This window comes from Bufo gargarizans, chromosome 4 (genome assembly GCF_014858855.1).
Source record: "Bufo gargarizans isolate SCDJY-AF-19 chromosome 4, ASM1485885v1, whole genome shotgun sequence".
Classification (NCBI taxonomy): Eukaryota; Metazoa; Chordata; class Amphibia; order Anura; family Bufonidae; genus Bufo; species Bufo gargarizans.
This window is the reverse complement of record NC_058083.1, coordinates 68179572-68206246: the sequence shown is the minus strand read 5'-3', so window position 1 is coordinate 68206246 and position 26675 is coordinate 68179572. Positions and strand designations below refer to the sequence as shown.

Genomic DNA, 26675 nt, shown 5'->3' with positions numbered 1-26675 from the left:
GTCACTACTGCACGTGCCACCGTACCAGCTTCAACTGCCCTTCTGGTGCTCGCTACTTCACCAGGTTGTACGGCAGTGCTGGTACTAGATCCAGGGAGGGCTGGGCTGCTGGTGTATGCCTCACCACGTAATCCGACAGCACCAGCCCCACTCTGCTGCTCTTGAAGCGGATCCTGCGCAACCTGTGGTCTAGCGACACGGGGCCGGGTACGCCTGGTGGTATCAGGGACCTCAGCCTCCTCGTCCGAACTTTGGGTCAGAGAGCCACTGCTTTCTACAGGTTCGTATTCTGACCCGCTGGATTCATCAGATGAGGGTTCCCACTCCTCATCCGACTGGGTCAGAAGCCTGTAGGCCTCTTCAGAGGAATACCCCCTGTTTGACATTTTGGGCAACTAAATTTAGGGGTATTCCCTGAGACTACCCAAGAAAAAAAAAAAGCAAGCCTGTCTTACAAAGGGGAGGCTAGCGAAGTACCGGAGGCCGCTGCGGTTGATAAAAAATATCAAAACTGATTTTTTTTATCGCCGCAGTGCATGTAAAGTGATTGTGCAGTGATCAAAAAAAAATTTTTTTTTGTCACTGCGGTGGGGCGGGCGTGGGTGAACGCACGTGTGGGCGACCGATCAGGCCTGATCGGGCAAACACTGCGTTTTGGGTGGAGGGCGAACTAAAGTGACACTAATACAATTATAGATCTGACCGTGATCAGTTTTGATCACTTCCAGATACTATAAAAGTACAAATGCTGATTAGCGATACGCTAATCAGCGAATAACGGACTGCGGTGCGGTGGGCTGGGCGCTAACTGATCGCTAACTACCTAACCAAGGGGCCTAAACTATACCTAAAACCTAACGGTCAATACCAGTGGAAAAAAAAAAGTGACAGTTTACACTGATCACTTTTTTCCTTTCACTAGTGATTGACAAAGGGGTGATCAAAGGGTTAATTGGGGTTCAGGGGGGTGATCAGGGGCTATAGTGTAGTGTTTGGTGTACTCACTGTGAAGCCTGCTCCTCTGCTGGATCCAACCGACGAAAAGAACCAGCAGAGGAGCAGGCAGCCATATAACAGATCATATTTACAAATATGATCTGTTATCTGGCTCTGTGATTGGATTTTTTGAAAATCATCAGCTTGCCAGCCGCGATCATTGGCTGGCAAGCTGATGACGAAATGGTCCTCTACGAAATGCCGGCCCGAACTGCGCATGCGCGGGCCGCATAGCGCGTCATCTCGCGTCCCGCGAGATGACGCGTATATGCGTCGTTGTGCGCAGCGCTGCCGCCTCCGGACCGCACATCTGCGTTAGGCGGTCCGGAGGCGGTTAAGGGGGCTGACCCCTGAGAAGATCACTGTCATGGGAGTAGGGTGCTGTGAAACTCACTGTTAGGGTCCATTCACACGTCCCTTGTTTCTTTCCTGATCTGTTCCATTTTTTGCGTAACAGATCAGGACCAGTTCTGGACCCATTCATTTTCAATGGGTCCTGAAAAAAATCGGACAACACAATGTGTGCTGTCCGTTTCCGTTGTTCCGTTCCGCATGTCCGATTAAATATAAAACTTGTCCTATTCTTTTCCGCAAAAATCGGATCCTGGTACAATACAAAGTCAATGGTTCGGCAAAAAACGGATGACATTCGTATGTCATTACGTATGTCATCCGTTTTATGCGGAATCCGTTCCTGGAAATTAAATCCTGCCCACAGAAATCACTTATTCACTTTTTTTTTTTTAAAAGAAATCCAAACAACTTTATTTGCTTTGTGAAATTTATACATGTTTCTTTTTTTTTTTTTTTTGCGGATCCGTTTTTTGTGGATCCGCAAAAAACGGATGACATACGGAAACGGATCCGCAAAAAACGGACCGAAATTCGGGATATAGAAAAATACTGACGTGTGAATGTAGCCTTAAGGGAGAGGGCTGCTGTGAAAGTCAAAGGGGATGGGCTGCTGTGAAGGTCCCATTTTAAAGCTGCGGGTCACTGTGGAGGGGTCAGTGTTAGGCCTCTTTCACACTACAGTATGTTGAATTCAGTGTTTTGCGTTCCGTTTTTCACGGATCCGTGTTCCGTTTTTTGCTTCCGTTGTGGTTCCGTTTCCGTTCCGTTGTTCCGTTCCGTTTTTCCGTATGGCATATACAGTATACAGTAATTACATAGAAAAAATTGGGCTGGGCATAACATTTTCAATAGATGGTTCCGCAAAAAACGGAACGGATACGGAAGACATACGGATGCATTTCCGTATGTGTTCCGTTTTTTTTGCGGACCCATTGACTTGAATGGAGCCACGGACCGTGATTTGCGGCCAAATATAGGACATGTTCTATCTTTTCAACGGAACGGAAAAACGGAAATACGGAACGGAATGCATACGGAACACATTCCGTTTTTTTGCGGAACCATTGAAATGAATGGTTCCGTATACGGAACGCAAAAAACGGACCGCAAAACGGAAAAAAAAAACGGTAGTGTGAAAGAGGCCTTAAGGGGTGGGGGACTCTGGATACTGTCGATTATCTTTTAACGACACACAAACATTAAATGTAATATATGAAATATCCCTGTGCGAAGCCGGGTCCTTCTGCTAGTGAATGATAAAGATTAGAAGTCATACATGTCTATAGCTCAATATACTGATAAGAACTTATCACCAGCATTTACTGTGAGCTGTAAAATGATGATAATCACCACCAAAATAATCTAAAGAACCACCAGCCTCAGAAAAACCACAAAAGCATCAAATGTTTTTCACGGACACCGGAAAAAAGTTGCCTATTTTTATGGACGGCAACCCTGCTGCACATAGTCCCAGTCCTAAGGATAGGCCATTAGTGTTTAAGCCCCGGAGAACCTTTATAAGACCTCATGCACACGACCGTATTTTGTTTCCGTGTCCGATCCGTTTTATTTTGCGGATAGGATGCGGACCCATTCATTTCAATGGGTCCGCAAAAAACGCGGACAGCACACCGTGTGCTGTCCGCATCAGTATGTCCGTTCCGTTGCTCTGCCAAAAAATAGTGCATGTCCTATTTTGTTTTAGTTTGCGGACAAGGATAGGCATTATTACAATGGATCCGCAAAATAAACGGATGCCATACGGAACGTCATCCTTTTCTTTTGCCGATCCGCAATTTACGGACCGCAAAACACATACGGTCGTGTGCATGTAGCCTAACCCTGTTGTCTGATGTGTGCAGTGTTAAACTCCTGATAAAGCAGAATTTAACTACAGGTTAAAGGGATGGTCACCATAAAAATGCAGCACAATGTGCAGGCAGCATGCTATAGAGCAGGAGGAGCTGAGTAGATTGTTATATAGTTTTATGGGAAGAGTCAGGAAAACTTGTATTTTATTCATTTAAACCTCTGCTTTTTATGCTTAGGAGTCATGTGGGTGGTCCCACTCTAAACATACAGAGAAAGCTGTGTATCAGTGATAGGACCGCCCACATGACTCCTAAGCTTAAAAACAGCAGAAGTTTAAATAATTAAAATACATGTTCTACTGAATCTTTTCACATAAAGCTATATTTGAATCTGCTCCACTACTCCTTCTCTGTAACATACTTCCTACAGATTGGTTAAAAAGAACTAGATGGAAGGTAGAATGAAGGCCTAATACCTTGTAACCTCTCCAAAAGACTGTCTATTTGATAAGACCACCCTTGATCTAGACAACAAAAAGAAGTTGGAGGCAGTAGTCTGTGTAAGCCAGTGGCATAGCTTTCATGGAGGCAGATCATGCAACTTCTACGGAGTCCAGGGAGAGGAGGACCAAGCCCTGAACTCCTTCTTCTGTTTCCAACATGAAAAAAGTAATGGAGTTGAGTGAAAACCGATTATTATAGCTTCCCTTGCACTCAAAGATAACTGTAAAAATTCCTATGCACTGAGCTCCCTCTAGTGGTGGCTGAAGGCAGCCAGATTTGTAATGTATCATGTGAAGGGAAGCCGTGATTTCGAGCTGTATGGGGAAATGTATTTATGCAATTTTCTGGTGTAACTGGTTGCCCATAGCAACCAATCAGATTCCATCTGTCATTCTTTAGAGCTCCTTTGGAAAATGAAAGGAGGCATCTGAATAGTTGCTGTTGGCAACTAAACCAGTTTTCCTTTAAACCAGTTTCGATACATCTCCCTTACTATGTGTAATGTGCTTACCTTTCCACTCTCAAGAAATGTGTCCTCTCACCTTCAGCCACCACAGTGAGTCTTAGAGCATGGTTGACATGGACGCTTGATGGCTTATGGGCAAAGCAAGCATCAACCTAGCCAAAGCAGTACAATGGCCTCAGGGTCAGTTTTATTCACTTATTTGGTCTGTTTCTTGCTAGAGAACATGTCCCTGATTGTTATAACTAAACTTTTCTAATGACTCTTTTAGATTCTCTATTGTACTGCATTTTGTCCCTGTCTGACCAGATACCTGACCCTCTTCAGCTCATCTGAATACCCTCTTGTGTTCTCTGGTTCTGTCTCACCTGTGTTACCAACCTATGACTTTTTTGACCATAGCCCACGTTTTATCTTTCCTTGTATGCTTCTAGTGACTTTCCCTGTTGTCTTTGTCTATTTTTCCTGGTTCCTCTCCTGCTAGACATTAGTCAGGGAGTCAATCACTGGACCAGTAATGGACATCTAGATCCTGAAACCAGGACTTGGGTACCCCTAACCAAAGACATGGGCAATGGAGGTGCTATATGTGCATTGTTCCCTCTGGTTGATTCCTGCCCTGGGCATTGTAAGGACCTGACCATTACACACTATGATTAAGAAAAATGAACACATTGGTCCCATCTCTCTCTTGGACTAGGTAGACTCTACACAGTCAATCAGACTCTAAATTTAGCTGAACAATCTTGAGCTTGTCGATGTACGGGCTCTTGGTGTATCTGCATATGTGCAGCTGGTTTCTTTTAATTAATTAACGGCCGCAGAGGGTCTAATTTCCTGCTCGTATGTTTTCTGTTTTGTTGATGAGCAGCTGTGTATTTCTGCATTACGCAGTGTTTTGCAACCCCAGAACAGGATGTGTTTTTGGCAGCGTTTTACCATTAGAAAATTAAAACTCAACGGGATTTGTGCTCGCTGCCCTGTCTGAGCAAATAGAAGAGACAAGAAAACTTAAGTGAAGCCACTAATGTGATGGAGCGTGATCCATTCAAGCCAAGGAAATAATTGACTCTTGAATGCACCCATTGATGGACAGATCCATTACATTTGTCATAGTATCCAAGAGCTAAACTAGGACACCAGTGTGACACAAAGTTCTTCCCAATTCAACTATGAAAAAAGTTACTGTAATAGATATTCATGATTTCTGATAATATTACAGGCTCAGAAGACAAAATCGGAAGCATCCTGTCAGTGTTGTACATAGAGAAGTAAGGGCCCCATAGCAAGGATCAAACCAGGCCCCCCACATGACAGACGGGTTTCTGCCTAAACCCCTTTCAATGACCCTTGGGCCATTTTTTCCACCGCCTCATTTGATAAAAGTTGTTCCTTTAGAGAAGGGGTGCACAACCTGCGGTCCAGGGGCCACATGCGGCCCTTAATATTATTTTGTATGGCCCCAAACCATCTGGTGACAAATATACATGTCTCTGTCTTGTGTCTTCTCAGATGCATTTTTCATGTAGTCTCCCATTAGATGGGAATCCTGGAGGTGTAACTAGACATTTATAGTGTATACTGTATGTACAATACCCCATATATACAGTATTTCAGTTGGTAATACCCCTTTAACTTTTTTTTTCAGCCATTGGGATTCCTACAGTCTTAGGCCTCCTGCACACAAACTGCCCATTGCCGTATTGCGGACCTCATTTGCGGATCCGCAAAACATGGGCACCGTTCCGTGGGAATTCTGCATCATGGATGCGGACCCATTCATCTCAATGGTGCGGAACGGAAGCACGGAATGGAAGCCCACAGAAGCACTACGGAGTGCTTCCGTTGGGGTTTCGTCCCGTACTTGCGTTCCGCAAAAAGATAAAACATGTCCTATCTTTTTGCAGAACGGGCGGATCGTGGACCCATTAAAGTGAATGGGTCTGCGATCCGCTGCGGCTGACTCATGGTTGGTGTTCGTGAATTGTGCCCTGCAATTTGCAGCACGGCCACGGGGTGCACACGTTTGTTTGCAGGAGGCCTTAGTGCTCATGCATGCGGCCGTTGCCCGGCCGTGGCCGTATTGCGTCCCTCATACAGCAGGTCCACAATACACTGGCACCGGCCGTGTGCACCCTGCTTCATGGATGCTGTCCCATTCACCTGAACGGAGGCACGGATCGGAATCACTATGTAGTGCTTCCGTGGGTTTTCTGTCCGTGCCACCGATGGTTGGTGCGGACCTTCAGATGCGGATAATGGGCCCCATTCAACTGAATGGGTCAGCGATCCACATGCGGCTTCCCCAGGCCAGCACACGGTCGTCCGCATGAGCCCTTACAATGTGGCCCCAAACCAGAAAAGGTTGTACACCCCTGCTTTAGAGGGTAGAGTCCTGACCAAGTTTTCACCCCCAGTAGAAGAGGAGATGATCCCAACTGGGCCCCCTCTTGCCCTGGGCCCCATAGCAGTTGCATAGTCTCCCACTATGGAAGTTACACCCCTGTATTCTGTATGTTTTACAAGTTTTTCTGAAAGGAATAGATCAGTGACATATCTTCCCATCTTCATGTTGGAAGCGCTTGTTCTCTCGTTCCTAAGTGGTCAATTTCTCATCAGTTCATCATATTGGGTAGTAGACTAGGGCCATTGATGGCCAGCTCCAAAACTTGGTTTCCCTGAGCTTTATTCACCCGCATGCTTTTGATTTTTGAAAATGCAGTACATTGGGGAGGTGTATTCACTGGTGCAAAGAAAAAGTGGAACAGTTATCCATGTAAGGCCTCATGCACACGACCGTTGTGTGCATCCGCGGCCGTTGTTCCGTTTTCAGTTTTTTGCCGCGACCCATTGGCTTTCAATGGGTCCGTGGAAAAATCTGAAAATGCCCCGTTTGGCATCCGCGTCCGTGATCCGTGTTTCCAGTCCGTGAAAAAAATATGACCTGTCCTATTCACGGACCCATTCAAGTCGATGGGTCCGTGAAAAATCACGGCTGCACACAAGATTGTCATCCGCGTCCGTGATCCGTGACCCGTGTCCGTTTTTTCCTATCATTTCAAAGGCAAACTTTTTATTCATTTTTCATGTCCGTGGATCCTCCAAAAATCAAGGAAGACCCACGGAAGAAAAAACGGACACGGATCACGGAACAACGGAAACCGTTTTTGCGGACTGCAAAAAAAAACGTCCGTGTGCATGAGGCCTAATCCAGTCATTGCCCACCTCTCATTTTTAAGAAGCCTTTTGGCCATAGACCCTACAGGGAAATTTTCCAGTGGACAGACGCACAGGGGCCTGACAAGCCCTACTCAAGGCTGCCAGTCAGGCATATAACATCTGATGCTCTCAACATTAACTAATGCTAGAAGCATCTGGTACTTATGCACCTGGTTAGCAGAAGTGCTGGTCCCACCTACTTATTTTGGACCTGCCTTCTTAGACTGACCCTGCCTTCTTATATTGACTCACCTACAACATGAGACCACTTTTAGTTTTTTAGTTTTTTACATGGCCACAGTTCCCAGTCCACCCCTGCCTTTGCAAAATGAAAGCTGCAACCTGATGGGAGACGACTTCCCAACATTTCTCTTACACCGCTTTTTTAATACATCTCCCACCATTTCTTATTGTTGTCAGTGGCCATGTAAGTCACAGTAGAGTGGTTCCTCAAGTTACAATATTAATTGGTTCAAGGATGACCATTGTATGTTGAAACCATTGTAACTTCAGGAATCAGTTCCCAAGCCCCAAAATGTCCTCCAAAATAAGAGAAAATGAAGATTTAAGAATAATAAGCAGATAACCAAGACAGATAAAATAAGTTCTTATAATAGTCAGGAATAGAAAGAGAAGTGGTCTTGATTTGGTTTGATCTGAGTCATTGTATGTTGAGTCTACTTTCAACTTACGATGGGTCAGAAAAGACCATTGTACCTTAAAATATTGTATCCTGAGGCCATTGTATCTTGAGGGATCACTGTATTGGTTCTGCATATCAAGGAGGGTTTTCTTTTGGGAAATCTCCTGATTGTGATGCATGCTTGCCTTATACAATTTTTATGGTTGCAGATATTAGTGAGATATCACAAGATAATTGATTGGCCTTAAAGCATAGCTATCATTAATCTAATTTTTCTTTATACATTTGTAATATACCATATTTTTCGCTTTATAAGACGCACCTGATGATAAGATGCACCTAGGTTTTTGAGGAGGAAAATAAGAAAAAAATATTTTGAACCAAAAGGTGTGCTTTTGGTAGGTTTTGAACTAATGGTGGTCTGTGAATGACGCACTGTTATGGGGAATCTGTGGATGACACACTGTTATGGGGGATCTGTGGATGACACACTGTTATGGGGAATCTGTGGATGACACACTGTTATGGGGGATCTGTGGATGACACACTGTTATGGGGAATCTGTGGATGACACACTGTTATGGGGATCTGTGGATGACACACTGTTATGGGGGATCCGTGGATGACACACTGTTATGGGGAATCCGTGGATGACACACTGTTATGGGGATCTGTGGATGACGCACTGTTATGGGGGGATCTGTGGATGACGCACTGTTATGGGGGATCTGTGGATGACGCACTGTTATGGGGGGATCTGTGGATGACGCACTGTTATGGGGGGATCTGTGGATGACGCACTGTTATGGGGGGATCTGTGGATGACACTGAGGGGGGATCTGTGGATGACACTTATGGGGCTCTGTGGATGACACTTATGTCATCCACAGATCCCCCATCAGATGCATCAGTGTGGAGGGAGGAGGCGGGGACACTCATGGCGGGGCCCGGTGCAGTGACTCTACTCGAATACACCGGGCCCTGCAACTGTTAAATACATTCAATCTGATCTTTATTTAATTGTATATGCTCTGACGGTACTTACTGTAGTACCGTAGGTATAGCATTAAGACGGCGCAGACCGGCATCTCCTTCGGTCATGCGCCGCCTGCCGCAGCTCCCTCCTCATGCGCCGCCTGCCCCAGCTCCCTCTGTCATGCGCCGCCTTCCCCAGCTCCCTATGTCATGCGCCGCCTGCCCCAGCTCCCTCTGTCATGCGCCGCCTGCCCCAGCTCCCTCTGTCATGCGCCGCCTGCCCCAGCTCCCTCTGTCATGCGCCGCCTGCCCCAGCTCCCTCTGTCATGCGCCGCCTGCCCCAGCTCCCTCTGTCATGCGCCGCCTGCCCCAGCTCCCTCTGTCATGCGCCGCCTGCCCCAGCTCCCTCTGTCCTGCGCCGCCTGCCTGCTCATTCATAAAGTGAGATAAGCAGGAAGGCGGCGCATGACAGAGGGAGCTGGGGCAGGGGCATATGACAGAGGGAGCTGGGGCAGGCGGCGCATGACAGAGGGAGCTGGGGCAGGGGCGCATGACAGAGGGAGCTGGGGCAGGGGCGCATGACAGAGGGAGCTGCGGCAGGCGGCGCGTGACCGAAAGAGATGCCGGTCTGCGCCGTCTTAATGCTATACCTACGGTACTACAGTAAGTACCGTCAGAGCATATATAATTAAATAAAGATCAGATTGAATGTATTTAACGGTTGCGGGGCCCGGTGTAATAGAGTAGAGTCACTGCGCCGGGCCCCGCCATGAGTGTCCCCGCCTCCTCCCTCCACACTGATACTTCGCCGGCCACGCTGTGCAGCATAGCGGCCAACGAAGTATTCGCTTTATAAGACGCACTGCCATTTTCCCCCCACTTTTTTGGGGGGGGGGGGGGGAGTGCGTCTTATAAAGCTAAAAATACGGTATGTAAATGCTTTGAAGTATCTCATTATGGGAATAGGACATCTTCCTTGCCCTCCAATGTAGTTGCCCTTTCCCAGTCTTGAGTAATATAGTTAATAGAATTTGAGAAGAAGGGGAGAGGAGGGAGGTGTAGCTTCATTTTCGCTCAGTTTGTGTGTGTAAACCCTTTAATAAACACCCTTTTATGAGGTTAATAATCTTATCTTTTATGTGAAAGTCTATACTAATCTTATTAAAATCTATAAAAAATATCTTATGTTCTTGTTTTAGCGGGCAACTACTGTATGGCTCATTTTACATCATGTCTACATAGTGCCTGTTTGAAGTACTTCCAGAAATAGCCAACATGCTTTTATTAGACAAACTTGTGCTAAACTGGTGCCCTAGTAGGACTTTTTAGATGTGCACACCAAACTTAAGCGCAAAAAGTGATGTGCACAGAGCCTTAATTAGAACAATTTGCTTGGCATCTTAATATAAGGTCTCTATGTGATAGTCTAGGGCAATGTTATCCAGCCTGTGGCTCTCCAGCTGTTGCAAAACTACAATTCTCATCATACCCGGACAGACTGCAGCTATCAGGACATGATGGTAGTTGTAGTTTTGCAACAGCTGGAGAGCCATAGGTTGGAGATCACTGGTTTAGAGGTACAGTCTTAAACTTTTTTTTCACCTATGTAGTGTTATGCATTTCATAAGGAATGTGTAAGTTTTTCAGAATTTTTTTGCATCTTTTAAAATATAAAGGTCAATTTGAGAAGCAGTTTACACATTCAGAGTAACATAAGACCTTTTCCCTGATGTATCTTGATGTTTGGCAAAAATGTTTAATATAAAACTGACTGACCTGTAGCACACGCAGCTGAAGGCATCTGTCTTGGTCCTATGTTCATATGTGCCCGCATTGCTGAGAAAAATTATGTTTTATTATATACAAATGAGCCTCTAGGAGCAACGGTGGCGTTGTCCTTACACCTAGAGGCTCCACTTTCTTTGTAACTGCTGAACATTCTGCACTTTGATTGACTTTAGGAGAAGTCAGGGCCAGTCATAATCACATGTTTAGCCTGGTCTGACTTCTCCCAAAGTCAGTCAAAGTGCAGAAGGTTCAGCAGTTGCAGAGAGAAGAGCCTCTAGGTGTAATGGTAACGCCCCCGTTGCTCCTAGAGGCTCATTTGCATATAGGAAAACATCATTTTTCTCAGCACTGCAGGCACATATGAACATGGTACCAACACAGATGTCTTCAGCTGCCAAGTGCACATGTAACAGGTCAGCCAGTGTCATAGGTACAGATCTGCTGACAGATACCTTTTAATGCACAAGCTTTATGGTCTACCAGTTTTGAGCCTTTAAGGCAAGATGCATAATGTGCCTCTCTGTTCTGGTTCATAGCGTGCATCCCTCCCTCGTACAATGTCTATATGCCCTAAAAGCATGAGACAACCTGTTTGAGCACCTGAGATTGGAGGACTGTATGTTTTTGGTCAAACTCTTTAATATTTACAAGCCTTTCTTCCAAAAAGAGATCACTAGGGGTCTCACTGATCAGTTGCTGGCAATGGAAATGCTAGTTATTTCTTCCACAGCAGCACTGCAAAAAAAAAAAAAAACAGCACCCATGGCATTCAGTGTTCTATCTTCACTGGTTGCTGGTGGTCCTTCATAACTATATATGCCTCTTAGCTAACAGGCAATACTTTCGACTGAGGTAATCTCCTACATTCCAATCTGAATGTCTCACAATTTTTATTTTTCAGCTCTGGTATATAAAGAAGAAGTTTCAGAATGGGAAAACAAAACAGTAAATTGCGACCTGAAGTTCTACAGGACCTACGTGAAAATACAGAGTTCACAGACCACGAGCTGCAGGAGTGGTACAAAGGTTTCCTGAAGGATTGTCCAACCGGACATTTAACAGTAGATGAGTTTAAAAAGATCTACGCAAACTTTTTTCCCTACGGAGATGCTTCAAAGTTTGCAGAGCATGTGTTTCGCACATTTGACACAAATGGTGATGGAACGATTGACTTCCGGGAGTTTATAATTGCACTAAGTGTGACATCACGGGGCAAACTGGAACAGAAGCTTAAGTGGGCGTTTAGTATGTATGACCTGGATGGAAATGGCTACATAAGTCGTGGAGAGATGCTAGAAATTGTCCAGGTAAGATTTTACTGATGCCGCAAGGCAGTCCTACTCTACTGAGAGTTCCACTTAATGGTAAATAGTTGTATTAGTAGTAGATCTATATAGTCTTTTGAAATGAAAGAAACATTAAACAGGTTCTCCAAGGCTGGGAACCAATGATCAGGGGGCCCTTGCATGGTGTTAAAAAAAAAAAAAAAGGGAATAAACTTATCCGAGTGTTCTGGCTCAGTGCCAAGCTCCTGTTTCCGCAACCACTGGTCCCCGCTGGAGCGAAAAAGCAATGTGCCGTCTATGTGCTGGCCTGTGTAGAACTGGCACATAGATGGGACTGGAATCAGCAGAAACAAGAGGGCCCAGAGTGCTTGTGTCTTTTTTTTTTTTTTTTTTTTTACTTTTACACTATGACCTGCCACCTGACCATTGGTTCCTAGTCCTTAAAACCCCCTACAAAGAAAGAAATATGTGCTGTGTGCCCCAGGAATCCATCATCGTCTGCATGGCCTTGCACAGAGCGGGCAGAAGCAATAAATAAAGGGGGTCATTTATCAACCAATATACGCAACTTTTTGGTGTATATTAGGCACAGAAGGTGTTTTGTAGCAAAAACTGTGACTTTTCCCCCGTCTACGCTGCTCACGCCAGTGCCGAGTAAAGGGGGCATGGCGTGGGCGTGTAAGAGGGCGGGCTGGCAGGCCCGTATTATTTATAATTTTCTACGCCAGTTTTTGGCATATAAAATGGTTTAAATCTATACCAGCAAGGGAGCTGGCGTAGGTTTGTGCTTGTTGTACGCTGCCCGAACATGCTCCTCGCCTGCAACTCTACATAACTTAGGCGCATCCACCGTATAAATTGCCGGACTTATTTAAATGACCCCATAAGTGTCTGGGCTGCATAATGCACAACAATATTTTCACATGTGGAACTATTCATTTCTATGGGGCCACAAAAAATGCGGACAGCACGCGGATACTGAGCCACAGCTTATAGAACATGCCCTATTCTCGTCCGTTTTGCGGAAAAGAATACACATTTTGACAATGGGGCTCATGAAAAGTGTGGGAAGCACACAGCCATTATCTGCATTTTGCAGATCTGAGGTTTGCAGACCGCAAAATGGATACAGCTATGTGAATATAACCTTATGCTGTGTATTTTCCGCATGAGAATCTGCACAGAAAAACCATGCCTAATCTGCAATGTGTGAAGGTAGACTTAGGGTGCCAGCACACCTTTTTTTCCTGGCTCTTTTTTGGCTTGTAAAGAATGACATGAAATATATGTGCTTTTCTAATCATTTTTTGGGGTGGCGTTTTTGAGTCGCACAACATTTTAATACCATTTTATTTTTTTTTCTATACAGAAGTCTATGGAAAAACTGTTAAAAAACTTCACTACAAAAAAATATCAGTGGTTTTTCAGGCTTTTATATAATTTCCTTTTGGCCAACATGTAACATCTGGGTACAGCATTTTTTGCTTTAAAAAAAAAAAAACTGCCGACAAAAAAATTATATCTGGCGGAATTTATCAAGCATTCTAGAATTTTGTCTTTCAAATCGGACATAATAGGACTTTGCGACTTTTGGACTTATTTGTGCAAAAATTTGCAACATTTTGCATTTTTACACCACTCCAGTTTTGAAAAGTGGATGGGAAAGGGGGCATTGTTAGCTATGTAAGGCCTCATACACATGACTGTATTTTGGATCTGTATCCGATCCACATTTTTTGTGGATCACACATGGACCCATTCATCTCTATAGGTCCGCAACAAAAACAACAGCACATGGATGTCATCCATGTGCTGTCCGCATCCTTATGTCTGTCCCGCAAATGACAGAACATGTCCTATTCTTGTCTGTTTTGCGGATGATAATGGCCATTACTATTAATAGGACAGAGAAAAATTGAACTTATCTATATTTTGTGGATCCACGGTTTGAAGACCCCAAAACGGATATGTCCGTGTGCAGGAGGCCTTAAATTTGTTTAACTCCATATTTATCAACTGTGACTTTTTTTTAAAGTTACAAAAATTGTTGCAATTTTACTCTAATGAAGGAGTGGTATAATGCGTAGAATAACATCTCAAGTGTTACACCTAAAGATGCACCAAACTTACAAAACTTTATTTGACCGTTGATTATTATGGCGCACACTACAGTAAGGCAGACATCTGCAGAACTGACTCTGGATAAATCTTCCCCTATGTGTGAAACCAGCTGTAATGCTGCTAAAATAGTTAAGTTCACTTTTCCTGGGGGTGATTTCAGTGCAGCGTGGAATTTAAATTTATGCCCTTCGTGTAAAAACGGTTGTCATCACATAATTCAAGAAGGTGAAAGTAAAAAATTATCCGGACATGCTGGGAGTTGTAGTTTTGCAACAGCTCCAAATCTTGTTTTGTCCTGTTTCATCAAGAGGGGATTTGAAGCTCCTCAATTTCTTCTGAAGGCACACATATTGTCTGTATTTGTGTTGGGTCTAAGCTTTCATGATACACATGATGTTTTATGATATTTTTGACATGCCCTTTGTTCATAGCATTTGGTACATTATCATTTTAGACTAGATTTCATATTATATCATAAGTCTGATTCTCGTGTCCACGTGTCATCTGTGTTTTCAGCATTTGTTGTCATGTGCTGCCACCTAGCTTCACAATGTGGGCATAAACTAAATGTATTAAGAGACGAGGAACTTTGTGTGGCAAAGAAATTTCCCCCCCAAAAAATAACTGGATCTTTTTGATAGGCCGAATGCACACTGCCGTGTTCCGCGGCCGAGAGCGGCCCGTGGTAACACGGCCTGGCATCCTGTTGAGAGCAGGAGCTATAACGCTGTGCGCTTCATGCCGCCGCACAGTAATAGACTATACGAGTGTATTACTGTAGTCCGGCGGCATGAAGTGCACGGCGTCATAGCAACTAATGACGCCGTGCGCTCCTGCTCTCAACAGGATGCCAGGCCATGTTACCACGGGCCGCTCTCGGCCGCGGAACACTGCCGTGTGCATTCGGCCATAGTATGTAAAAAAGTTACAGAAGCTAAAACCATAGATGACCCAAATCCTAGAAACCACTTCTTTGGAAGCTTGAAAAACGTATGAGGTGACAAATGTTCAAAAAACAATTGGGTTCTAGGTAGAATGGGGGAATAGAATAATATTAGGAATTTATAGAGGAGAACATGGACTTTAATTATTCTTTTACTTGTGTCTCAGGCAATCTACAAGATGGTGTCTTCTGTGATGAAAATGCCAGAAGATGAGTCTACACCGGAGAAGAGGACAGATAAGATCTTCAAGCAGATGGACACGAATAATGATGGTACTGTGCACATTTTAATCTTGTAAACTCTGAAGTCATTTTTTTATTTAAAGGGAACCTGTCATCAACTTTATGCTGCCCATACTAACGACAGCATAAAGTAGAGACGGGTGAGTTGATTTCAGCGGTCTGTAGTTTAAAAGTTAAAAGTAAGTGGTTGCTGAGAACCAACATCACAATCCTTGCAGACTGGGCCTGAAAAAGAGTCCTGGCCACCTGAGAAGAGTCCTGGTTATTCATGAATCCCTGCTCTCCTGCCCACCTGCTGATGACTGACAGTCTTCTACCTAGTTTTCTCCCTTTATCTCTAGGAGAGAACTGTCCATCATCAGCAGGTGGGTGGAGAGCAGGAGATTATGAATAACTATGACTCTTCTCAGGTAGATCTGACTCTTTTCAAGGCCTGGGCTGCAATGATTATGATGCTGGTTCTCAGCAACCACTTACTTTTAGCTCATGAGTGACACACCGCTGAAATCAGCATTTCTGTCACTATTTTATGCTGCCCTCAGTGAGGTCAGGATAAAGTTGATGACAGGTTCCCTTTAAAGAGGTTTATGGTTTATCTATAGCAGGCATCCTCAAATTGCGGCCCTCGCTGTTGTAAAACTACAACTCCTACAATGCCCTGCTGTAGGCTGATACCTGTAGGCTGTTCAGGCATGCTGGGAGTTGTAGTTTTGCAACAGCTGGAGGGCCGCAGTTTGAGGATGCCTGATCTATAGGATATGCCATAAATGTACGATAGGTGCAGGTCCCATCTGTGGCACCCACTGCTGTCTCAAGAATGGGGACCTGAAGTGAATGGAGAACAAGCAGCCCATGCACAGCCACTCTCCATTCACAGCTATGGGACTACTGATAATAGCCAAGTGATATTTGCACATGACTTGGTTTACTTTTACTCCTATGGGACTTCTGAAAATAGTAGAGCATGTCCTGGAGGTGGGACCCATACCTAACCGACATTGATATGCTGTAAATGTCCCACATGGGAATACCCCTTTAAAAGAACTAGTCACCTTTCATCTTGATCACTTTCAGAGCACTGATTATTATATTTTTTTTACATTTTTCTTTCAATAATTTTCATAGCTGTATTTTTGATGACTATTGCCAATATACAATAGGGGTTTGTGTTTGGAATACAGTAAAAGGAACATGTCATCATGAAAATGCTTTCCAAACGACCAGCATCATATTATAGAGCTGCAGAGGATATAGAGTTGAGCAGATTGAGAACTCGCAGTGTGAGTCAGTTTAGGCAGCATGTTTTATCCACAGTAACATTGACCAGTCTTCGGTATGTCCAGGACATCCTTGGAACCAGTCCTACTGTCTTTTTGACTCAACTCGGAGATGTGATATTCCAACAAGATAACACTCACCCATATGCTGCTCGCGCTACACAACATGCTCTTCAGGGTAACCAGCAGCTGCCCTGGTCAGCCCAATCGCCAAATCTCTCCCTCCATCGAGAATGTCTGGGACTGGATGGGATGACGGATCTCCCATGCACAGCAGCCAACAACCACTTAGGCTGAACCATGGGTCCAAGTTGAAAGAACTTGGAATGACCTACCACAGGAGGAAATCCAGCATCTGTGAGACCGCTACCCTGCCAGATTGGCAGTTTGTATCACAGCAAAGGGAGATACCACCCAGTATTAGGGCTCTTTTATATGAGCGAGTTTTCCATCCAGATGCGATGCGTGTAGATGTATGAAAAACAGTGCTCATGTGCTCAGACCAATTGAAATGAATGGGTCAGAATTCAATCTAGACGTTATGTGTTTCGCTTAACATCTAGACTTAATTCTGACCCATTCATTTCAATTGGTCTGTGCACATGAGCACTGTTTTTCATACATCTGTGTGTTCAAGAAAAATAATAAATTGTGCGTTTTTCACTAAACCCTGGCCCCATAGAAATAAATGGGAAATCCATATTCTTCATGTAAGAGAGGCCATAATGTGACCCGAGAGGAGCGGGAGAGAAGGATGATAGAGGTAGTGGCTGTTACAGTCCATCACAGTGGCTTTACTCATACCATTTCTCCCTAGGGCTGTGTGGTGAAAGGAGGATGGACCCTGATGTTGGGGTTCCTGCCTGATGGTAGCCAGGGTGCCCGAGCTGTTGAGTGTTTGTATGTGTGCAAGGCATGGCGTGCAGAGTGCAATGGCTGGTGTATGGTGCAAGAGTCAGTAACCAGGCCAGATGTGGCACCATAAACATCTCTCCTTAGTGAAATGCAAAATAGGAGTTGTAGTACATCCAACAGTTTCAAATGTACACAGTGACATTTTTCCCAAATAGCAATGTATGGATTTAGGCAAGGATGGAAGTTATGGCCCTCTACCCTCACTATCGGTCTGAAGACTCTTCTTGCAGAATCAATGGTGGGCAGTTGTATTTTTTTTAAATGGTGATACAGAGTTTTAGAGAAACGACTGGCCAGGTTGTATCCAGGTGTGAAGGATGTCTTAACAGTGTCCTGCACTGCAGTAAAGTCTTTAAACAGCTTTTGATAGAAGTTTACCTTACTTACCCCAATGCAGACTCTAGGTTATCTAGTTCTCTCCTTCATCTTACTCCTTCTCTCCTTCTGTAGATCATGCAGTGATCGGTGAGTCTCTGTAGCTTTTTGGGCCTAAGAAGAGGGAGCACAAGCCATAGCTTTCTCTCCCTTCCAAACTCCAGTCTAGACTAGAGCCAGAGGTGGCCAGTCTACACCCAACCTCTTACAAGGCCTGAGCGAGGGTTGTTAACCCTGGCTGTGCCATCCATACATGGTTAACCTGGGTGCAATACATAACATGACATAACATTACGTTATACAGTCAGGTCCATAATTGGGACATGGACACAATTCTAACATTTTCGGCTCTATACACCACCACAATAGATTTGAAATGAAACGAACAAGATGTGCTTTAACTGCAGACTGTCAGATTTTATTTGAGGGTATTTACATCCAAATCAGGTGAACGGTGTAGTAATTACAACAGTTTGCATATGTGCCTCCCACTTGTTAAGGGACCAAAAGTAATGGGACAGAATAATAATCATAAATTAAACTTTCACTTTTTAAAACTTGATTGCAAATCCTTTGCAGCCTGAAGTCTGGAACGCATAGATATCACCAGACGCTGGGTTTCATCCCTGGTGATGCTCTGCCAGGCCTCTACTGCAACTGTCTTCAGTTCCTGCTTGTTCTTGGGGCATTTTCCCTCCAGTTTTCGTCTTCAGCAAGTGAAATGCATGCTCAATCGGATTCAGGTCAGGTGATTGACTTGGCCATTGCATAGCATTCCACTTCTTTCCCTTAAAAAACTCTTTGGTTGCTTTTGCAGTATGCTTTGGGTCATTGTCCATCTGCACTGTGAAGCGCCGTCTAATGAGTTCTGAAGCATTTGGCTGAATATGAGAAGATAATATTGCCCGAAACACTTCAGAATTCATCCTGCTGCTTTTGTCAGCAGTCACATCATCAATAAATACAAAAGAACCCGTTTCAATGGCAGCCATACATGCCCACGCCATGACACTACCACCACCATGCTTCACTGATGAGGTGGTATGCTTAGGATCATGAGCAGTTCCTTTCCTTCTCCATACTCTTCTCTTCCCATCACTCTGGTACAAGTTGATTTTGGTCTCATCTGTCTATAGGATGTTGTTCCAGAACTGTGAAGGCTTTTTTAGATGTCATTTGGCAAACTCTAATCTGGCCTTCCTGTTTTTGAGGCTCACCAATGGTTTACATCTTGTGGTGAACCCTCTGTATTCACTCTGGTGAAGTCTTCTCTTGATTGTTGACTTTGACACACATCCACCTACCTCCTGGAGAGTGTTCTTGATCTGGCCAACTGTTGTGAAGGGTGTTTTCTTTACCAGGAAAATAATTCTTTGGTCATCCACCACAGTTGTTTTGTGGTCTTCCGGGTGTTTTGGTGTTGCTGAACTCACCAATGCGTTCCTTCTATTTAAGAATGTTCCAAACAGTTGTTTTGGCCACGCCTAATGTTTTTGTTATCTCTCTGATGGGTTTGTTGTGTTTTTTTCAGCCTAATGATGGCTTGCTTCACTGATAGTGACAGCTCTTTGGATCTCATCTTGAGAGTTGAAAGCAACAGATTCCAAATGCAAATGGAACACTTTAAATGAACTCTGGACTTTTTATCTGCTCATTGTAATTGGGATAATGAGAGAATAACACACACCGGGCCATGGAACAGCTGAGAAGCCAATTGTCCCATTACTTTCGGTTCCTTAACAAGTGGGAGACACATATGCAAACTGTTGTAATTCCTGCACCGTTCACCTGATTTGGATGTAAATACCCTTAAATCTGACAGTCTGCAGTTAAAGCACATCTTGTTCGTTTCATTTCAAATCCATTGTGGTGGTGTATAGAGCCAAAAATGTTACAATTGTGTCGATGTCCCAATATTTATGGACCAGACTGTATAACATAAAGCAATGAACAATTTGCAGATGCCCCTGTCTCAACATATACCCTGCTGCAGAACCCGAAATAAACAGTACACCCACCTTGGTTGTGTGATCATTGACCAAGCATCAGTAGAAGTTTGGCAATCCTAACTCAGTCCAGGTTTCCAGGTGTACTTTTTTCATTTTCTGAACTTTTGTGAACAAACTTTGAAGTTTTATTGTACATCCTGAGGCACGGCGCCCAAACATTTTCTCTTCAAATACATATGGTTCTTTGTCCTTCAGTACATGAAATAAGTCCCAATGAGCTTCATTCATTTCCCAACCCTATTTTATGTTTTTTAAAAGGAACCTCCATCAAAGAGACTTGTTAGTCATATTGCGGAAGAGCTGGGAGCTCTGTTGTGGTTACTCATTAGGGAAAATAGCCTTATAATTATAAACCTCTCCAGGAGAGCAGTTTTTCTATCATTATATTATTTTTTTTGCAATTTAACCTCTTTTGGATCACCATAAGCATGTTGCCATAGAAATGGAATATTATAGTAAGATAATGACATGCAATTTTATTTCCTTAACTCTTGTCTGTAGTTTTAACCTGGCCCACTAAATTCTCTAGCGTCGAACATTCTGGATAATTGGAAATTGGGATGTAAAAGAGAATTTACTTTTAAGAAATCAAATACAATTTAAATGTATAATTCCTTTAACCTCTTTCAGAACGCAGCCTGTTTTTTTTTTTTGTTGTTGTTTTTTCTTCAAGCCTTCTATGAGCCATGACTTTTTTAGTTTTCCATTCACATAGCTGGGCTTTTTTGCAGGACAAGCTGTATTTTTTTTATGAAACTATTCAATTTAACATGGGAAAATTATTTAGGGAAAACATTAAATATGGGGGAAAAAAACACAATTTGCCATTGTGTTATGGGTGTTGGTTTTACAGTGTTCACTGTTTGCTAAAAATGACTTGACGACCTTATTCTCTGCCTCAGTATGATTATGGCAATACCTAACTTAGGTTTCATTATGTTTTAGTGCTTTAAAAAAGATAAACTTTGAAAGAACATTGTTTTTCTTTGCATCGCCATATTCTGACGCCCAATAACTTTTAAAATAGTTCTATCTACAGAGCTGTGTAAGGGCTTGTCTATTGGAGGGAGAGCTATGATTTTTATTGGTGCAATTTTGGGGTACCTAGAACCTTTGTATTATTTCTATTACAGCATTTACTGTGCATGATAAATATTTTAATAGTTTGGACATTTTTAGAGATAGCGACAACAATGATGTTTATTCTTTTTTTATTTTTATATGTGAAATTAGGAAAGGGTTCATATAGATGTTTTTTTTTTATTCTGTTAGATTTCCATTTTTTCTTTTTTACAGTAATTTTTAGCCCCTTTAGGGGACGTTAATATGTGATCATATGATTGCTTATACCATAGACTGTAGTAGTATATGATTCCAGTCTATGGGACCACACGAAGAAGGCCACAGTCATAGCTGAACAGGAAGTTCGCTATGGCAGACCTGGGAGCTTTCTCACAAGTTAATCACTGCACCGATGGGTTGGCCTAGAGACCCTCGGAGCACTGTTTGGCCACTGTGAATGCCTTTGTGCAGCAATACACATGGGGCTTCTTACTATGTTATCTGACGCCATGTACCTGCCCTAATATTGCGTTGGGTATATTTTCAGTCCTTCTTTATTGATTTAATGCCACTTTAATTCCTTATTTTTTATTTCAGGCTTTCTGCACATTATACTGGCTTGTATTATTTTTACTTCCTGTGGTTCAATCTCTGTTTTTAGATGTTTTTTCACAAACAAACTATAAAAATTGACTTTATTTTTCTTGCTATATTTTTGGGATGTTCACCATTTTTATTTGTTGTTTCTTTTATTTTTTTGGGTATGTTATAGGGTGGCACCAGGTATCGAATTATCGATACCCAATCGATACTTTTGTACCAGTATCGATTCAATACCGGGATTTGCCTTTTACCAATACTAGTATCAGAGAACATGGAGTGCGTTGCTCTCAGCGTGCTCCATGTTCCCTCAGCAGCACAGGTGAGAAGGAGTCACTTTCTCCCTCCCCCTGTGTCACTGCTGCCAATGAGGAGAGAGAGGGGCGGACTGTGGCCACTGCGCCGCCAATGACAAATATCATTTAATACAGATACAGGAGGCGGATGCCAGCAGCAGAATCACATAGCCGTCACTCGGCCTCTGTGACAGGGAGCTGCGATGAGCGGCAGTTAACCCCTCAGGTGCGGCACCTGAGGGGTTAACTGCCGCTGATCGCAACTCCCTGTCATAGAGTCCGGGTGCCGGCTATGTGATTCTGCCACCGGCACCAGCCTCCTGTACCTGTATTAAACGTTAATTATCATTGGTGGCACAGTGCACCTTCTCTCCCCCCCCCCCCCCAGTGTTAAAAACATTGGTGGTGCAGTGCGTCCCCCCAAACCCCCCCAGTATTAAAATCATTGGTGGCACTGGCCACTGGGTCCCCTCCCCTCCTCCTCATTGGTGGTGCAGTGGCAGTTGTGATCGGAGCCCCAGCAGTGTAATTGCAGTGCTCCGATCGGTTACCATGGCAGCCAGGATGCTACTGAAACCCTGGCTGCCATGGTAAGCTCCCTGCTGCTGTGTGCACAAAGCTCAGGGCAGCAGGGAGAGTGTAAGATCCTATTCACCCTAATAGAGCTCTATTAGATTGAAAAGGACAAGGGATTAAAAGATCCCATTTTAAGCCCCTAAGGGGGGAAATTGTTAAAAAAAAAAATGTAAAAAAAGCACCAAAAATATTAAAGAAAGAAAGAAAGAAATAAATAAAAACTGCGCAATTCACAATTTTTTTTGTCACCTTGTCCCACCAAAAATTAGGATAGGACTGTTCGATTATGGGCCGGACGTGCACTCAGCTTTTTTGGTGTTTTATTTTTTTTGCGTGGTATTGAATGGTATAGAGCAGGCATGCTCAACCTTCGGCCCTCCAGCTGTTGCAAAACTACAACTCCCAGCATGCCTGAACAGCCTACAGCTATTAGCCCACAGCAGGGCATTGTGGGAGTTGTAGTTTTACAACAGCTGGAGGGCGCAGGTTGAGCATGCCTGATATAGAGTATCGCAATACTTTATTATGGTATCGAAATCGAATCCAAATTTTGGTATTGTGACAACCCTAGTATAGTATTCATTTTTTTTTCACATATGTAGCATCCCATCTGTTATATTTGACAGCGGTGCCTGCCTCTCTTTTATTTAACAGGGCAGGGATAATAAACACAGTGATGCCACATTACCAGAATAATAAATATAGCGATGTCACATTATAAAGAAAAAAAGACAATGCAACAGCACTCTGCAAACCAAATAAAGTACAATAATGGCATAATTATAGAAAACATTCTGGTGCTAATGCTACGCTTATTTTGCAAATTTGAGATTCTTGGCAGATGTCACATTACAGGGATAATAAACATAGTGATATCACAGTACAGATATAACAAACATGGTGATGTCACAGTACAGGAATAATAAATATAGTGATATCAAAGTACAGGGATAATAAACACTGTGATGTAACATTACAGGGATAATGAGCAGTGATGTCACAGTACAGAGATAATAAGCACAGTGATGTCACAGTACAGAGATAATAAGCACAGTGATGTCACAGTACAGGGATAATAAACACAGTGATGTCACAGTACAGGGATAATAAACACAGTGATGTCACAGTACAGGGATAATAAACACAGTGATGTCACAGTACAGAGATAATAAGCACAGTGATGTCACAGTACAGAGATAATAAGCACAGTGATGTCACAGTACAGAGATAATAAGCACAGTGATGTCACAGTACAGAGATAATAAACACAGTGATGTCACAGTACAGAGATAATAAGCACAGTGATGTCACAGTACAGAGATAATAAACACAGTGATGTCACAGTACAGGGATAGTATACACTGTGATGTCACAGTACAGGGATAATAAACACAGTGATGTCACAGTACAGGGGTAATAAACACAGTGATGTCACAGTACAGAGATAATAAACAGTGATGTCACAGTAAAGGGATAATAAATACAGTGATGTCACACAGTGCAGAGATAATAAACACAGTGATGTCACAGTACAGAGATAATAAACACAGTGATGTCACAGTACAGGGATAATACACACAGTTATGTCACAGTACAGGGATAATACACAGTTATGTCACAGTACAGGGATAATAAACACAGTGATGTCACAGTACAGGCATAATATACACAGTGATGTCACACAGTACAGGCATAATATACACAGTGATGTCACACTACAGAGATAATAAACAGTGATGTCACAGTACAGTGATAATAAACACAGTGATGTCACACAGTGCAGAGATAATAAACACAGTGATGTCACAGTATAGGGATAATATACACAGTGATGTCACACAGTACAGGCATAATATACACAGTGATGTCACACTACAGAGATAATTAACAGTGATGTCACACAGTACAGGCATAATATACGCAGTGATGTCACAGTACAGGCATAATATACGCAGTGATGTCACACTACAGAGATAATAAACAGTGATGTCACAGTACAGGGATAATAAACACAGTGATGTCACACAGTACAAGGATAATAAACAGTGATGTCACAGTACAGGGATAAAAAAAATTATGTGATGTCAATGTACAGGGATTAATACAACTAAAATCTATTTCTGTTATATGTACTCACCATTTTTTCCCTTTCAGGTAAATTATCCCTTGAAGAATTTATCAAAGGTGCCAAAAGTGATCCTTCAATTGTGCGATTGTTACAATGTGACCCAAGCAGCACAAGTCAGTTTTAATGATTTCTACCAAACGGACAGTCTCAACCAAACACTGGCTTGTCAATCAAGCTTTGCTTGCAAGTGAATGCCTTCTCAGTCATTCCTCTACTCTTAAGTGGATAACAACCCCTTGCCAGATTGTTTTCTATGTATAAGGGAAAAATGGAAAAACAAAAAAAACAGCAACCAGCCTTGTGCCCGATTCTTTTACTGTATATGGCATTTATCTCCTATACATCACATCCAATGTCAGGTATGTTTACATATGGATACCATGGAAAGGCGAGGCCCTGGACAACACTACAACGGAACTTGGTTATACTAAGAAAATATGTAGCTGCTTCACTTTGCAAACAAATGCCGGCAAGGATACATGGACAATGTTTAAAGCACAAGGGTATATTTTTTTTTTCTTTATTTTTTTTATGTTATTCTTTTATGCAAATGGCTTTAAATTCTGTACTGAATAAAATGTAATTCTGCGGATATTTATGTATGTACAGACACACTAATGAAGATATCAAGGGTGTATGATCCACTAAGGCAGACCAAGTGGCTGCTGTGGGGCGCTTAGAACAGTGGGGACCCAGACTTTGTTTAACCCCATATCCATTCCTCACCAGAAACTGCATTGTTAGCAAACCAAGGGGTGGGGAAATGGCCCAAGGGTCATAGAGGGCCCTTCTGTCCTGGGGTAAATGGTTCCCTTTTCAATTTCTGAGTTGGGGCCACCTCTCTTTTATGTATGCCCCGGGGGTTCTTTTGTTTAGGTATTAACATGACCCAACAGGTGGTGGAATCGGGTAGATTAAAGAATTCTCTGGATCATCGGACAGTCTGGATAGTTGCCCAAACTGGATAGTTGCCCAAGTTTATTTTATTTGTTTTATTTTTTTTAATCCCACCCCCAGCCAGTGGGACCTGTGAGGAGAAAGATAATTACCTGCTTCCTGCCCTTCAGATCTGATATTGATGACTTATCCCGAGGATAGGTATTTAATATCATAGCATAGCACCCTTTTACTAATCCCCTGCCCCTCTGGTGCCAACGCTTCCCTTTCCCGCCACTGGTCTCTGGTGTTTTGGTCTGTTTCAGCACTGATGTGTCGACACAACATAAAACCGCTGCGGCTAATCCCTGGCTGCAGCAGTGACGTGTCAACACCACTGAGGTATTAACCTTAGTGATTGTCTGCAGCGGTCACATGTCGTGTTGACATGTCTTCAATGGAACGAGGAGAACAGAGACCAGCGGGGGACCTGGGAAATGTCATTATCGGCGCAACATGGGATTAGTAAAGTGAGGATTCATTTTTTTGTTATTTTACACCATAGTAAGGTTGTGGTGTTGTTTTTCTTTTAAACATTCACAGATGTGGACAACCTCTTTAAATTATAAATTGCTGGCTACCTGCAGTTACCACTAGAGCGAGCGTAGGCGCTTACTGCATATTATCCTATTCAGCAACCTTCTGCTTTAAGTCTTGTAAATAAAATATCTGAAATTCTGAACCATTCTATGCTGGACTGAAGAAAGTTTTTTGTGTGTACGTACATCTCCGTGTATCTGACAACCACATTTTCTGTATCTGTGCTTTCTATGATTAACCGTGAATGGATATTCCTTTATGTGACCATTATACATTTAGTGAGGAAAATATTAATGCCGTGTAAAGCCGCATGACCAGCTACTGTATATTGTTCACTTATTATTGAATGCAATTTTATTTTATTTTTTCCTGAGAGCAACATCTGTCTGGATTGTTCCAGAGCTTACTGTGTAAAAAAAATTAAATTAAAGCATCAACTTCAGAATGTTTCATCATTAACTATATTTTGGTTATTCTTGGAATACCCATCGTAGTGGCCGTGACACCAGTTGCCGTGGGTTCGCCATTAAGAGGATCGTTGGGATCCTCTGGTGGTCACAGACACAAGTCCAGCAGAAGACAACCCCATTTGGAACGGATATTCACAAATAAACT

The 26675-nt window shown here is 43.1% G+C and overlaps 1 protein-coding gene across 2 annotated transcripts in view; it reads left to right on the top strand.

The window, feature by feature from the left end:
• Window positions 1–26208, top strand: part of HPCAL1 (hippocalcin like 1) — a 177550-nt gene extending 151342 nt beyond the window's left edge. For both annotated transcript variants that reach the window (XM_044290229.1, XM_044290230.1), the window contains exons 4-6: window positions 11655–12060; window positions 15271–15376; window positions 24611–26208. In XM_044290229.1, the coding sequence (XP_044146164.1) occupies window positions 11683–12060; window positions 15271–15376; window positions 24611–24708 (582 nt within the window). In that variant the 5' untranslated portion in view covers window positions 11655–11682 and the 3' untranslated portion in view covers window positions 24709–26208. The remainder of the gene's footprint in view (window positions 1–11654; window positions 12061–15270; window positions 15377–24610) is intronic.
• The last annotated feature ends 467 nt before the right edge of the window (window positions 26209–26675 follow it).